The sequence below is a fragment of the Pinus tabuliformis genome, chromosome 3_1 (assembly GCF_031772625.1).
Source record: "Pinus tabuliformis cultivar Carrire ecotype Pingquan chromosome 3_1, CPIR1, whole genome shotgun sequence".
Lineage (NCBI taxonomy): Eukaryota > Viridiplantae > Streptophyta > Pinopsida > Pinales > Pinaceae > Pinus > Pinus tabuliformis.
The window spans coordinates 251,611,768-251,628,266 of NC_142301.1; the positions used below are offsets into that span (position 1 = coordinate 251,611,768).

The 16,499-nt window shown below is 34.8% G+C and overlaps 1 protein-coding gene across 3 annotated transcripts in view; it reads right to left on the minus strand.

Moving 5' to 3' along the window:
* Positions 1-893: 893 nt before the first annotated feature.
* Positions 894-16,499, minus strand: part of LOC149186741 (peroxisomal fatty acid beta-oxidation multifunctional protein AIM1-like) — a 42,175-nt gene continuing 26,569 nt past the window's right edge. For 2 of the 3 annotated variants that reach the window (XM_089411110.1, XM_089411113.1), the window contains 10 exons: positions 16,314-16,400; positions 15,871-16,045; positions 13,389-13,510; positions 13,021-13,184; positions 11,041-11,295; positions 10,826-10,947; positions 9,276-9,397; positions 9,021-9,172; positions 1,599-1,737; positions 894-1,396 (listed from right to left, as the gene is read on the minus strand). In XM_089411110.1, coding sequence (XP_089267236.1) covers positions 1,361-1,396; positions 1,599-1,737; positions 9,021-9,172; positions 9,276-9,397; positions 10,826-10,947; positions 11,041-11,295; positions 13,021-13,184; positions 13,389-13,510; positions 15,871-16,045; positions 16,314-16,400 — 1,374 coding nt within the window. In that variant the 3' untranslated portion in view covers positions 894-1,360. The remainder of the gene's footprint in view (positions 1,397-1,598; positions 1,738-9,020; positions 9,173-9,275; positions 9,398-10,825; positions 10,948-11,040; positions 11,296-13,020; positions 13,185-13,388; positions 13,511-15,870; positions 16,046-16,313; positions 16,401-16,499) is intronic. The other variant, XM_089411112.1, reaches the window with a different exon arrangement.

Below are 16,499 nucleotides of genomic sequence, written 5' to 3' on the forward strand. Positions count from 1 at the left end.
TGTACAGATTCTTATCACAAATAGCTTAGCTTAGATTTTAAGGATCAGTTATCCAATCTTAAGGGAAAAGATTGCATTTTAAAGTGTGATGAACCAAGTATGTCCAAACAAATTGTTAAAATCATTTTTTCATCACAAACAACTTTCAAATATGTTGTTTCACCATAACCTAATTAGCAATAACCTAGATTTTAAGTGTTAGTTATCTAATCTTGCCCAATAATATACTATCTTAAGGTATGATCAACCAAATCTGTCCAAGCAAGATGTTAAACCATTATAAAGAACTTTCAAGTATGTTGTTTGGCCAAACTTAATTAGCAATAATCTAAATTTTTAGTTGTCTAATCATGCCAAATAATATATTATAACTTAATTAGCAATAATCTAAATTTTTTGTTGTCTAATCATGCCAAATAATATATTATCTTAAGGTGTGATCAACCTGTCCAATTAAAGTGCTAAATCATTTTTCCATCATGGAAAAGCTGCAAATTGTTTGAACATAACCTAATTATCAGTAGTTTACATTTCTTAGAAAATAAAATTGTGAAATTTTAACCAATGACTTTCTATAACGTAATAAAGCATAAAATCCACCACAATGAAACAATTAATGCTATGTAATCAAAAAGGGGTACAGCTTCCTTCAAACAAACTCCCAAAACTAATGCAAATGACATAAAACTTCAGTTCATAATTATATGTATTAGTCACTTGACAACTAATGACACAGTTCAATGACAACAAATTTCAATGCAGAATTCAAACTTTATCATGTCATTATATTTTTAACGAAGATGTCTAAATAAAACAGTCACTCATATAATTGCTTTGAATTGCAAGGCCAAGTTCCCAAAAATAATTAGCAAGGAAGCACCAAGAATGAAATATATTCTTGGAATTCAATCATAAGTTGCAACAACTTAGATGCTCAATTTATTGATGAAATAATCTGTTTTACAGCAGGAATAAAGCTTCTGAACTGTACATGGTTGTATTTGTAGACTCTTTTCCTTCAGGTAACCACAAAAATTCCATTTATTTTCAATGATACCAAAAATATAATTCACACTGGTTCGAACCAATTATGCATCTAAAATAACATGAGAAACTGATCTGGTAAGTCCTAACTTTATTCTTAATGGATTGTACGCCGTCGGATCCTAGACCAGGACATACATACTACATCCAGGATTTCACTCTTTACTCCTTTTGTGTTTAGACACGTACTAATTTAGAATTGAAAAATTAACATATTGCGATAAACAAGATTATCGTGATTCATATAGATTTTGTGATCTTCGACTCTCCAGGCTCTCTGACCTTGATAACGTTAGCTTTCCATGGAATTTTTTTATTACAGTCGAGATGCACCTTGCAATGGAAGTTGTGCCTACAATAACAATGAGGCATTTTATCAAATGTTCTATCCTTTTCTGCATGAATAGGGCCATAGAAGTAGAGGGCATGTTACACACGCAATTTTTTTGAAAAAAACCATAAATATAGATTGGTATAAGCCATACAAATCTTTTGAAAGAAACCATAATATAGATTGGAATAAGCCTTACTAAGATTTTCAGAAATTTTCTTACCAACGGAATTTTCTGCGTGGCACACTTTTCTAATGCTTCGGATGGTTTGAAAAAGTTGCCATACATGTTTGCCCATTTCAGTAATTTGGAAAATATATATCCCGCCCCTATATGATCTCCCCAGAAGGCAATACCCCCCCTGCACAAAACGTCAAGGTCATTTCTTTGGATTCATAACAAATAAGTTATAACATAACAAAATATCAAATTGCCACAAAGTTACAAACTGACTTCCTTGTACCAGCTAATTTCCCAAGGAAAACAAGTATAGAGATAGATATGAAGTGGGTGATCTAATTTGTTTTATATTATTATAAATGAAAATTAACATCTCATGCAAATTTGAGAAAACGCTAGATCAGAGTATCTCTCAACTTTCTCCAGAGAGGAGAAACATACGATGCTTATCAATTTTTTCCGAAGGAAAACTTTGTGGAAAATTTCAGACACTTCCTCGCAGTTCACAAATAGTACCCGATGTATAAACCCATCGGCGCTGATTACAGCACCTTACTTGGCAGGGACATTGAGTGAAACACATAACGAAAAACAGCCAGCCCAAACCTTGAGACCTCCTACATGAAACTCAATACCTCAAACTAACCCATTGGGCTTATGATACTTATCAACACAATTATATATTGAAATACAATTATAGATTGAAAGCTTTATTTACCATTATCTCAACCCTCAATCTCCTCTGAAGTACGATTTATGTTCCATTAGATCAATTCGGTTTACAAGCTTTTTGAAGTTTGAATATAATGTCACAATATGGCATGTTTAAAACTTTTATACCACCAAGCCATCTGCTTGCTTAAGATAATTTTTATTTTCTACCCTCGATAGTTGACTGTCTCATCATTCCTTAGTAGCACCAAGTAGCCAAATCTAATCTACTTTCTTCTATTTCAGGAGATTTGTGAACAACATGAATTGAATTCATTTTCATTTGAAAAAATGGAGAGGCTATAAACTGCATGCCAAGAAAACAATTCTAGAACCTGATAGGGATTGAAAGCATGCTCACTCAGCATATTTAAGCATCATCCACAGCAAACTTCCATAGTCCAAAGTCGGTAAAACTTTTAACAAAAAACTAATCAAAATTCCATGGGAAACTATGCATAATCACAATTATTTGTATCTAATAAAATGAGTACATCTTATCACAAAAATATACTCATGAAAAAAACAACATATAAAACAGTAAGCGCAAGCTTAATAGTGTCTAATAAAATGTTTTGAGTGAGTACATCGTATTGCATACTCCTGAGAAATTGCATGCAAAACAATAAGTGCAAGCTTAATAGATGGCATTCAAACGAAACTGACCAAAGTAAACCAAATCATTTTCGTCTTGTTTTATATCTTCATCATTTCCTCTTTGAATGAAAGAATGTGTTTTCATTTCCTCTCACATCCAAAAGAACTGCTATATTGACCATGGTGCGGAAACAGGTTTTTGGCAAGCATATAATCCCTCCCACTGTTATAAGAAATAGTATTTTGCATCCGTTTTAGCCTGGTACAACTCTCTAAGCAATCACGTAGGTCTCTTGGGATAGATTCGACATACATGTGTCCATATAAATGGTTTCTAAGGACCACATTTCTTCATCAATTGGTGTGATCTCCCCGCAAATAGTAGGGCCACTTGTAAAATTAATCTATTGATTGGACAAGAATTAGAAAAAGATAGAAATCTAATTATAAATAAAAATATTATGTCCTCTCATCAGAAAGGCAGATAAGTATGTTGATATTATTAAATTTTAGGTCCTTCGAAGATATTCTCCTATTATATTATTAAATTTTAGGTCCTTCGACGATATTCTCCTATTATATTATTAAATTTTAGGTCCTTCGAAGATATTCTCCTATTATTCTTGGAGCTGTTGTGCAACTCATCATTCTTGTAACGTTGAGAACTGTTCCTCAATCATTATAAAATTCCCTTCTCATATACGATTTGATGTATATAATACATCAGTGCATTTCCATTATCATTTTGGGTGATTAAGTAGTTATTAGCACAAATGCCTTAAAGTGGTATCACAGTAAGGTATCCAGGGTGTACAAGTGCATGAGTACAAAGTGTGTTAGTTCTGAAATCTGGATCTGGGAATTGGGTCACGGAAGGGTGTTTGAAATATAAATATTTTAAATACAAGGAAAATCTTGAGCACTTTTATGCATTTCATGGATGGTAGTCAGTGTAAACTTACTAGTGTTAATTACGACACCTGACACCTAACCTAGTAACACCTAACCTAGTAGGGATATCAAGTGAGGCACACAACACAAATGCAACCAACCCAAGGAATCAAACCAGAGACTTACATCTAACCCACCAAGATATATATATATATATTTTATTTAAAAGAGTTGACCAAGTGTTGCAAACATTGTCATGTATTGACAACATCACCATTTTCGTGATGTGTACTCAAAATCAATAAATTATCCTAATAAAATCATGTTTTTTGGGTACCAATTTTTTTTATCCAATTTGTAAAAATGAATATACTTTGTACAAGTTCATGGCCCAAACATTTTTTGTTGATGTAGATGTTTGTAACACTAATTGGATCTAACAGTGAGGAATGAGTTTTTCACCATTAACCAAGGTTCAATTTCCATGAGGCCTTTCCCAACTCTTTAAAGTAGTCGTGGGGCACCTAGAGGTAGTGATCAAACATGTGAGTTTGCATAGCACAACCTACGCACACATTGTTGATTTTAGGTAGCATCGGATGTGCTCTAGCTCCGAAATTTTGTGGAGGGGCTAAAATACATAAGGTCTCCAAGACCTAGAAATCATTTGGAGAAATTCCACCTGGATTGTGAGTTATTAAAATAATTAATATTTTTAACGGGGTTCTTAAGTCTAAACTTAGGAAAATAAAAATATTAATGGGTATTAATAAAATTATGGGTGAGAAGCTTCTAAGAGGTGAGGATCAAGTCTGTTTTGCCAGAGTCAGGCCACTCAGTGGATCAGTGATGACTTGGAGAATGAGGTAAACCCTTGTATGTATTTCTTGCTATTGAGATTTCTCTGAAAGGTTAGCCAGTGTGAGAGACAACCTGTTGTACTCAGATTCTGCTTGCTTAATAATACAAACCCTCTATTTGTTGCACCGATTTTCCCACATTGGGTTTTTCCAGGGACGTGTTGTCCAAAAATAATGGTGTCCCTTGTGTGTTTGTCTCATATATGTTCAATTTATGATCTATATGTCAGTGTAGTCTGCAGTAGCATTTTTCATCAATGTTTGTAAATTAAATAACTTGTTGAATGTAATAACAAGTAGGAGATGATAAACCAGTAATTGCAGTAGGATTTCTTATGTGTATATTCAGAAATTTTCACACACATTAGTGGATCATTCCCTTAAGGCCAACAGTTTCTAAAATGCATGAATGGGTTAGAACTGATGATAAGGAATGACTAAATTTTTCATCACTAAACAAGGTTCAATTCCACTAAGGGATTTTCCAACTCCTTAAGTTGGTCGTGGGAGCATTTCGAGGCAGTTGTTGAACGTGTGAAGTTGAATAGCACAACATATAAGTGGATCATAGCCCACCACCATGCTCTAAGTCAAGAACAAGGAGTTTTTCATCATTGTCCAAGGTCCAAATCTTGTGAAGCCTTTTTCAATTCCTTCAGGTAGCCATGGAGACACCTGGAAATAGTGGTTGAATGTGTGAGGTTGCACAACGCTACCCATGTACACATAAGTGGATCAAATCCCACCTTCATGTTCCCCTTAAGGCCAACAACCTTTTAAGTCCATCACACTATGGTCTAGCGGCAACTTGGAGCAACTATCGTAACAATGACCCAAGCTCAATTCCTAGTGGACTCACACCAACCCTTGATGCTTATTACCAATTCCTTATAAGCATCATAGCGGCATCCTTGTAGTGACTTCACTACCTTTGATGTAAAGTGTATCAACTTATAAACGCAACCTCTTGTCAACAATAACTTTTAATATCTATATATAAACTTGTACACACACAATGTACATCAAATTTAGGTATGGAATACAACTCTCAAAAATATTATTATAATGATTTTCACAATAAATTCTTAGAATAAGGGAAATTCTTACAAATAACACAAATATATCCAAGTGCACTAATCATAGGCCAACATATATAATAATGTCTGGCCTTGTTCATGAGGGAGGCCGTCGGACTTAGATATCAGATTTTACAGGGCCACACCTAACCAAACACCTTCAGGGCAATCACATCTTCCATCCTAGTGCTCCCATTTGACAAGGTTACCAAACAACAAGTTGAGAATAGCACCGTCTCTACTTCTAGATCTGTGAGACCTTGTGGGGTCATAGTCATACACCTTTCGCCAACAAATTGTCGTGCCTCTCGAGACCCTTATCATACCTCCCGAGACTCCTGCAAATTTGTTGCCTCAAAGCCTAGGATAGTTCACATCACACCGACAAAAAGTCAAGTTCCTCTATACCCCACTGGCACACTGCTTCTTTCGAGCAGTGACAGATTTCATAGCCCAGTACATCTATTCAAATTTTATGCTTTACAGCCTTAAATCTTAGGAGAGATATACATATTGAGATTGTTGACTTGGACGAGGGACATAGCTCTCAATCTCTATCATTGGTCCCAAGTGATAGCTCCAAAAGTTGATGATCTTCTCTCCCTTGTACCTTCTACATGACCTAAGGTTTTGGCTTTCAGCAAAAAGCATACAATTGTACCTATATTCAGGTCTCCCTCTTTGGGTGGCTTTCTCTTTCAATGTTTTTCTTAGAACTTAGATCTTAGTTCTTGGAGATCAGATCTGGTTTTATCTTGCTTTTATAAGAGTAACTCTTATCCTCCACTTTGTATCAATATTGTTGTACTTAGCAGTCCCATGGACCCACTTTTATGGTCATTTGTTGGACATTAATAAAATTATCACATATATATTTGACCCCTTACAGACCCCTTACAGATTCCATTTGACTATAATATGGAAACACTGCACATACATAAATTCAAAAAAGAAGGCCTTGAGATGGTGGGCACTCTTGATGGAAGCAAGATGCTAGATTTTCCATCCCATGAATTTGATACTTTAATCTTAGACATATGTTCAAATGATTAAAATCAAGATCAACGAGGAAAATTGAAAGTTTTTCCCTGATTCATTATTATAATTGGTTAAGAAGATTCCTAGTAACCAAGTTATTCAAAGAGTTTTCCCCGTGTTTACAAACCCCTATTTCAATATTTTCAGGGTCTAAAATGACTGCCCGAAAGCCTCCATTATTTTCTTGGCTAATAATAATAACAATCATGAAGTATTAATAACCCTGATGAATCATGAAATGATAATAAACCTCAGGAGCCACGAATTACCAAATATTATTGAACCTGACGAATCAAGAAATATTAAGACAAATGGTGATGGACCCAAACACTAATTGCACTCTTTTGCTGCATTAACAAATTTTTAACAGTATCTTAAACCTGCATAAGTCAATTCCAATATTATCCAATATCTGAAAAGCATAATGGAATATCATAGATCTCTCTTCACATTAAAGGAGCAAATTACCACATATAACTCCTCCACAAACTATCCAATTAACAGCTTCAAACTTCTTGCACTTACGAGAGATGTTTTCGTGAAATCTGGTCCATTTAGGGCAACCGTCAGAAATTTTATGGGTTTTAACTTTTAAAATATTGTATAGGAATAAGCGGCCCTAGGGAGTTTATCGTGGTCAATACAGGATGGAGTTTATCCACAAACTATCCAATTAACAGCTTCAAACTTCTTGCACTTACGAGAGATGTTTTCGTGAAATCTGGTCCATTTAGGGCAACCGTCAGAAATTTTATGGGTTTTAACTTTTAAAATATTGTATAGGAATAAGCGGCCCTAGGGAGTTTATCGTGGTGAATACAGGATGTCTCGGTTCTTGCTAAGTCATATATATTTGACTTGCAAATAGCTGGATATATTCTTGACATTATAGTGGCAGGACGGTTTGATCTGGGCCTTCCCCATATAACTCCAACGAGTTACCATTCACCGTGGTCAATAAATAAATAATAAAAATAAAAAATAAATACTGTATAGTTCTAGATTCGAAAAAACCGCTTTTGCTTTCTAAATCACATCTTAACGCTGGAAACTGTTTCTGGAACGTTTCCAGAAGACCTGAAACATCTCATTGGTTTCTGGCCATTTATCGGTAGTTTTTGGCACACTTCTTTTCCAATTTTTTAGTTAAATAAAAAGAACAGCTAAAACCGAAAGGCTTTCTAACCCAACCCAAACCCACCAAACCTTTAAGCAACACTTCTAAAGCATAAAAAAGAAAAAGAAATAATAAACACTGAAAAGATGGTCGATTTTACTTCAAAATTTTCTAGCCATTTCCGGAAACTCTCTAGTGTTTCCTAAGAAGTTTTCCCAAACTTCACTTGCTACCCAATTTCGTACATTTATATCCTGTCATTCCTGGTCTCATTTCCAATGCTTGGGTACGCATGGAATAAAAAAAACCGGAAAGATGCTAACCTTTCACTTCATAAATGGTTATATAAATTATAATACCTTTACTATACAGTGAGGATAAACTAAAGGGGCAGTGCAGAAAATCTCTACAAAATGTTCCATGAATAATAAAGTTCAAAGTTACACCATGTCTAGGTTTAGACAATTATCCAATGTCTGTGTTCAAATCCTCAAGGGACCATGTCTTACCCAAATAGTACAACTTATACCATAAATAATTGCAAATGTCTATATATGTCCCCAGCAGTCTTTTCTATCATTATAGCTTTATTTGTTCCTGACGAATGTATATATGTTCCCCAGCACTCTTTTCTATCATTATAGCTTTATTTTTGTTCGTGATGATGGGTGAAATGTCCACCTAAAACGTTGGACATTCTGAAATACCATATACAGTTTATTTCTACCAAGTTTATGCATTATCATGACTAGCTGTGAAAACCCTAACACTCAGATTTAGCATCCATACCAACTTTCATGCCATTTAATTTTTAACACATTTAGTTGATAAAAATCCAGGACAATACATCAGTCAGTGTCCAGTTGTGCTTAGTAAAGGACCATGTGTTGCCCAAGGGGTCCTAAGGCTTTCAGTAGCAAGCTAGAAGCATATAAAAGTAAACACGAAATTTTATACGGCAGACCAAATTTTAATATCTATACCAACTGTCATGCCATTATATTTTTAACACGTTCATTAGTAAAAATCCAGGAAAGTGCATGTCAGTGTCCAGTTATACTAAGTAGTAAATACAACTCTTAAACTGTTAACCAATCATAAACATCCGATCACCAAGGAATGTAACTCCATGCAATGGAAAGACATCATCATGGACCTATGGAGTATGAAATACCTGTATGCTGGGAAGGCCATTCCCAATACTGAAGCAATGTCAAGATCTGAACTGCTAATTACAACTTTTTCTTCAAGAACACGGCATGCCTCATTAATTACAGGAAAAAAGATCATCTCCGTTATTTCTTGATCTGTGATGTCTGCGATCTGCAATAAAAATATACGTAACTTATTAAAAAGTATATTTTCTCAGGCGTTCACTGCTATTATTTTGGAAAATGCAAAGATCATTTCATTGTTGTGTAAAGCGTACCTTGTCGGGAGGCGAAAGCCCAGCAAGCTTGCGAGATCTATCCAGATATTGCTTCAATTCTGGTGCAGGGTGCTCCTTTCGTGAGCCATGATAATTATAGTATCCCTTCCCATTGCTTTCACCTGTCAGTGGATTTTTCAATTATATAGCATTTAAAATTTATAGTGCATTTTATTAGGTTTTTCTATTGTATAGCATTTGAAATTAACAATGCACTCAAGTAGATACGAAGTCTATGGAACTTGAAACCCTTACTTTCAAGCCGCTACCATAGAAAAGAATATACTCCAAAGGAATATCTATGCCTTTGGATTTGCTTCGTACCCTACCCTGGAATTCAATTCCTCAAACTATCTATCAAAGCATGTTATAACTCTTTGGCCATAAAGGCTTATTTATTTTCATACTTCACTTCTATATTATTTATAGCTTGGGAACTGCTAGATGATTGATGTTATCTCATTCAACTACAGTTCAAATGCCAGACCCGTTACAGAGATTCTCAGCAGTATTCCAGCAACTTCATCTTCACTACCCTTACAGCAGCACGTTGACCATGCAACTCATGGTGGTGCCCTTCCTCAACCATAGGAAACCATAAATTGCTCAAAACAATAGTAGATAGTAAAATTATCAATTTGCATTTCTTTATTTGTCATAGGCTTCAACTCACTCTAATATTTTAATTTCTAATATCTATTTTGTAAATTAGGCACATTACCTGTTTTGTCAACATTATTATATGCATGTTATAATTTCTTTCATCGTGATGACCTAATTCTTTTCATATTCTACTTCATTCTATGTGGTTTATAACTTCGTAACTGCTAGATGGTTGATATTATCTCATTCCACTTCATTTCTTATTCTACTTCATCCTAACTGACTTTAATGCAGTATTTAGATTTTCTCTACTAATAGCACTCAAATGTATGTTTTCCACAACTAGTTTAGCATTCTGCACCTTTCTTAATATTATGCATTACAACATATAAAAATATGTGTGTGTATGTGTGTGTGGGTACAAAATGGTCTCGAGAATGCTTCACTACCAAGAATTTTTAGTGGAGGACTGCTCTCCTCTTTGCTCCACTTTTTGGAAATACTGCAATGAACTTTCAGTCATTTCAAAAGTCTTACCTCTATTGCTTTTGTACTTAAGTTTTTCTAAAGTTTGATATTGCTCTAACAAATTTATTTCATGACTTTGGCTCTTGATAAAGCAGATTTGGGGACAATAGATGTAGCTGAACTTCCAAAGAAATTTTCATACCATTGGAAGCAAATTCAATATCATTTCTCGAATTCAATAGTATTTCCTCTGTTTTATAATAATGATATTCATTATTCAATCTTTAACTTTTCAAGCAAGTCAACGTAAATACAAAGCCTAACATGACAGGCTTGAATTGCCAACCATCGAAGGTCATATTGCTCCTATGAATGGTCTTACTTTAGACATTATACTAAAAATTGAATTTGGCCCTTAGTATCTCAAAGCGACTTGCAACAAATGTGAAATTCGACCAAGGTAGAGGATCCAAACATACCTAGACGCTTATCATTATACATTAAAGTCATGAGCTGTGAAGCATATACACGATCCGGATAAGCTTGCAACCATATTTTGCCAACTAGAATACCAGTTTGAAAACCACCAAGATCTGCCATCCTGAAAATACACCATTAAAAACTGATGAGTCACGTTTCTCTCAAAATTGAAAGTGAATAAAAATAGCAAGTGGTTCAAAATGGATGTCAATACCTAAATGGACCCATAGGCATTCCAAAACCTTTAATCACAGCATCAATTCTGTAAGGGTCTACACCAAGATCAGCAAGCAAATGTGCACCCATTCCATAGGGGAAAAATACTCGGTTCACTGCAAATCCAGGTGAACTTTTCACCACAACTGGCACCTTTTTTAAAGATTTTGAAAGCCCAAGCAAGTCTACTATGGTTTGCAGAGACGTCTTATTAGTGCGCACTATCTCAAGCAATCGCATGACATGCGCAGGACTGCACACATTAAGCAACATCATTGTCAATTTACCAACACAGGAGATAATGCATCGCAAATATGTTAACACAATTATAATAGAGCTCCAAATCTAAAAGAAAGCACTTCATTGGCAGACTTTGGAAAGAATACCAATGCCTTGAATATCCATTTATCTTAAATATGTTACTTTCATTAACTAATAACCACTTTTCCTTTAACTTCTCGTTAAGGTACCTGTCTTCCAAGAAAAACAGACATTTAACACTTAAATAAGGCTGAATGGCACTCAAACTGATTAGAAATTAAACCAATAAACCCTCAAATGGCAACAGTAGATATTGTTAATTGGGTTGAGAATTACCGTATATGTAGCAACAACAAAGATTAGTAGACTATCCCCTCAAATATTTTTTATAGTTTAAAACGAATCAAAACTGAGTTAGTTTCACATTTTCCAAATTCAAGAAAAAAAGGATAAGAGTCTCAAACAGATAGCTTCAGACAAGATCCAGGGGGTGAGAAATCCTACAAAATTAAAATTGAAATTCATATCTACTAAAGACCAAAATAGGTTAAAGGGACTAGTGATTACAGCCAGCAATAGTGGCTAAACCAAAATAGAGGGGTGCAAAAGATCCCCTAAAACCCTATAAGTTTCCAAAGAAAGTTCCTTTTTGAAATCATCCTTTGTTACGAGTTCTGAATTTTTCCCAGACAAAACAGGTAGGACGTCTACCAAACACAACATAAGTTTAAGCATTAAATTCAGCAAAGAAAAGGAAATAAAACAACCAAAGAAGTTCTGAAGTAATACTTCCTCGTTCATATTCTTACCAATGCCAGATGGAGAATATTTCTAAGGATTTGCATCATGATTGCATAAAGGCAGTGCAGGGGATCTCTAAAACAACATCTATCATGCATGATCCACAGGCACATGTTTAGAAAGTAGGCAAGCAGTCTGAAGTAAGAACTCCTTGTGGAGAGCTGACTTACAGATTTGGAAATGGAATTCAAGGTTAATTTCAAGGGACTTGAACCTAGTCATAAAAAATTAATTATTTAACAGATCAAAGAATCTTTTAGAATAAGTTTGCAGTAGACAGCTGCAGCAGGGAGTCATTTCTAGGATGAAATAAGGATGCAAAAGTTGTCCACGTTTCAATGGATGAATGAATACAGTTTTCCATGGCATCAACAAAGGAAGCTGTGAATAGCCTGTGGTATGTTATTGCAAACATCTATAAATAGGCAATTCGATAAAATATATTAGAGTTGGTAAAAGTATGAAAACATTTGCAGCCACCATCAACAGTTATTTGGAAGTGGGCAGGTTGACTTGACACTAGGCAGGGACAAAGCAACACTAAAATGGTCACAATCATTTTCATAAGAACCAAGTACAAGTTGAAGAAAATTTAATCAATGGAATGTAGACCCAACCAAGATACAGAAGCCCAATCTACAATGAGTCAACCACCATATTATGCCATGCATTTCAGGATTTTCCACGCTCAAGGACAAATATACTCAAGACACCAGACATAGAATTTCACACAATGTATCAATTCCTCAGTATCATAAAAGAAATAGATGCTTCCAAATATTCTATAGCACTATGTCATTATTTGTGGTAATTCAACTTGAAAGTTTTGCAAGATCGACATTCTTTGCATACTTGTTTCGTGAAATATGGTAACAATGGATGTGAAAAGTTTGCAAAAAAAACACTAGGTTATTACCTGAAGAAATGAGCACCAATCAAGCGATCCTGAGATTTTATGTTTGCACCAATTACTTCCAGATCAATCGATGATGTATTTGTAGCTAAGATACAATGAGAAGGGCATGCCTGCTCCAACTCAAAAAATATCTTTTGCTTCAAAGGTATATTTTCAGTTACTGCCTGAAAATTTCAAAGCAATTTTAGTATTTTACCAGTAAAAATCCTACCCCAAAGCCACATGCCTTACAAACTGCATCTGTTTCTAAATAGCTTATAACATAACACCAATTACATAACACAAAAGATTCAAATGCATATATAGAAATTTAGAATTAATACGGTTATGGTTTATAAAGATTTCTTCAACTTGAAAATCAGACATACCTCAATTACAATATCTACATTGTAGAAATCCTCATAGTCTAGAACGCCCTTTACAAGTGCCATACTACGTCTTGCCTCCTCCTCTGTAATTTTGCCACTTGAAGCACGGTTTTTCAAATTGGCTTCATGTAAAAGAGATAGGAAAGAGTTAGATACCACTAGAAGATCAAACCATCAATCAGCATGGAATTGGAAAAATCACAAGCCAAGTCACAGCAATCAGAAACCAGATGAGTAATGTACTTTTGTTTTCTAACCTTCACTCAGACAAATAAAGCCTGTCAAACTATAATGGCGTTCTAGTTTGTATGTTGTGTATCGAGTTCCTATATAGTCTAGGGATCTTATTAACTTCCTTAGTTCATTGATTTTTTATGTCATTGGATGTTGAACAGAGTACATTTTAGTGATCTTATATTTGGAGTGTATTTCTTTCTATAGGCAGAGCAATCCTGAACTAAGTGTTCTGCATTCTTAATTTCTTTTTACTACAAAATTTATGCATCAGATCCACCTGGGAAATTCCATGACAAATTCATCTTCAAGTCTCATAGTATTGACTGTTCAAGCTCATGCTTAATTTGTGTGTGTGTGTTTTTTCTAATTAATTCCTACATTCACATTTCGTAGTGTGTTAAGCTTGAATTAATTCACTCTTTATAACTAACCTTTTGCTTATCAAGTAGAATTTCAGGATACTAGAGTTTCAATGGCTCTGTTTTATGGATAGACTTTTAAAGCTACTTGGTCTAATTAGAGCTAGAAATCAACAATTTGGCCATCTATTTCATAATAGCCTTTGCCCATTCTTGTTTTAAGGACATTGATACTAATCTTGACATTCTTTTCCTATGTATCCCAAAACCTTCTTCCCTGGCAGGGAAACGATTCCCGAGAGAGTTGATTTTTAGTAGAAGAATCTAGGTATAGTCAAAAAGTGGCAAGAAGGAAAGTGTCCAAATTACGAGAGTAGTGCTACAGACTTTTGAGTATCATGGTGTATGTTCATTTGCTAAAGCTCTATAGCACTGTAGTGCCCAGATTTGGGTTGAGACTGAGATAGAGACCGGTTGGCAAATTTTACCTATCTTGTTTCATAGCCCAGCATGAGGTTAATATCTTCAGCAGATATTTACAGTTAAGAGGTGAATCATGCCTATGCAGTCAGTGGCTGTGTGTATTATGCAAATAAATACCTTCATTGTCTTTCCATGACGTAGGGTATAATTGCTGTATATCTGTTCTGTCATGATGTTCAACAAAAGGACTTCTCAAAGGTTATGCAAATTACATCTTACATGATGTTGTATAAATATGTTGAACACAGTTAGAACTTTTATATTGAGTTATAGTCTAGACTAGCTTCTCAAAAAATGCATAGCAGGCAATTTTACAAGATCCTAGCCGAAGACATGACAGTTTGAGTATTAATATCTACATTGAATTCTACTATCCCGGTGGAATTTGTTTCTTTCCATTTGTATAAGGAAAGAACTTTGGAGCTTCAGATGAGGCTATGTCAGAATGTTATCCTTGGAATTTGTTGAGATGTTTTCTTCCATTTACATCCAGTCAAGGAAGGAAATATAATCTTCTTTATGTTTCCGACTGCCATTTCAAATTCGTTGCTGTCTGTATATTTCATTTATACAAAAGAAGGAATTTTCAGAAGTGTGATACTCAGCAGAGTCAGCAGCAAGTAATATTTGAGACAAGCTTTAGATTAACCAACCAGTTTATACCCCAATCCTCAGAAGTAGGCCATTGTTGCATGACATGTGCCATGTCTACACTGTATGGCACCTCGTGATTGAAAATTAAAACCTTTTTATGCATATCTCCAATGAATGGAACTCTATATCATGTTTTATAGGAGAGCCTCAATCTTCACTTGAGGTGCAAAAGGTCAATTATTCCCCCACTGAACTTTCTATTTTCAAGCATTATCCGTTCTTTCAGTTTCTCTCTCATGTTTATCCCATCTTGTAAGCCCCCCTTTTCATTTTAGTTTCCATCGCCTGTTTATCCTTTCTTCTAAGCCTTCTTTATTTGTGCTAGAATAACATATTTTCTATTTTGAGGTCTCTACAAATATTATCATATGATTCCTTAACACTTAACAAGTTCCACACTCTTCAATTCTGAATTCTGTACAAAATATACAATCATGTTAAGAAGGCTCAAAATATAGCTCTAAAGTTCCACACTCTTCAATTCTGATTTCTGTACAAAATACACAATCATGTTAAGAAGGCTCAAAATATAGCTCTAAGAATAGTTGTTTAAACTTTACACTGACTTGTCCAAAATAACAGAAAAGAGCATTCAGCAAATGGCAATGCATCTTCATGATAGATTGCTTCTTACATCATTAGCCAAAATAAAATGTGCCATGATCTGAAGTATTCTCTTTGTCTTAACATAATTTTAAGGATGATCCCTACTAATAGAAAGCAGCAAGTTTTGATTACTCTCAACTAACCATGTATTTTCCGGATGCCAGCATCTAATTGCTTTGAATCAACTTCCTTCAAAATAACAGGAATTTTACTCAAAGCCAGAGCAGTTGCTATTCCAGAACCCATAAGAGCACCTCCAACTACAGCTGCTTTTCTAATTGGATGAGGAATCAATCCTCGGTCTGTAATTCCTGGAACCTGCAAATAAGCAATTCAATTAATACAGAATATATTTTATTTCAAATTGAAGAATTGTTTAAGGAAAGATGTTGGGAGGTTGGGGATATGGCTGACATGATGACCATTATTGTTTATGTAGGAATAAGTGCCTCATAAGTAGCTCTTCAGTCACGTCATGTAACCCTTCATGTAAGCTTCGTGAAATTTAAAAGTATACAAGATGCATTTTCTTGAGCAAAAGATAAATAAATAAAGCATAATCAACTTCCTCATAATTGCAGCCTACCTTAGCAGATGAGCGTTGTGCAAAAAAAACATGCATGAGTCCTTTTGCTTCGGGAGTTCTGATCAAATCTTGGCATGCTTTCCCTTCCTGCCAAAGACCAAAGTCATCAGATATTCTGCATGAAGTTGATAATATGCTATAAAGAATTTTTCCTTTCAATAAATTCACAAATAAAGAACACTATCA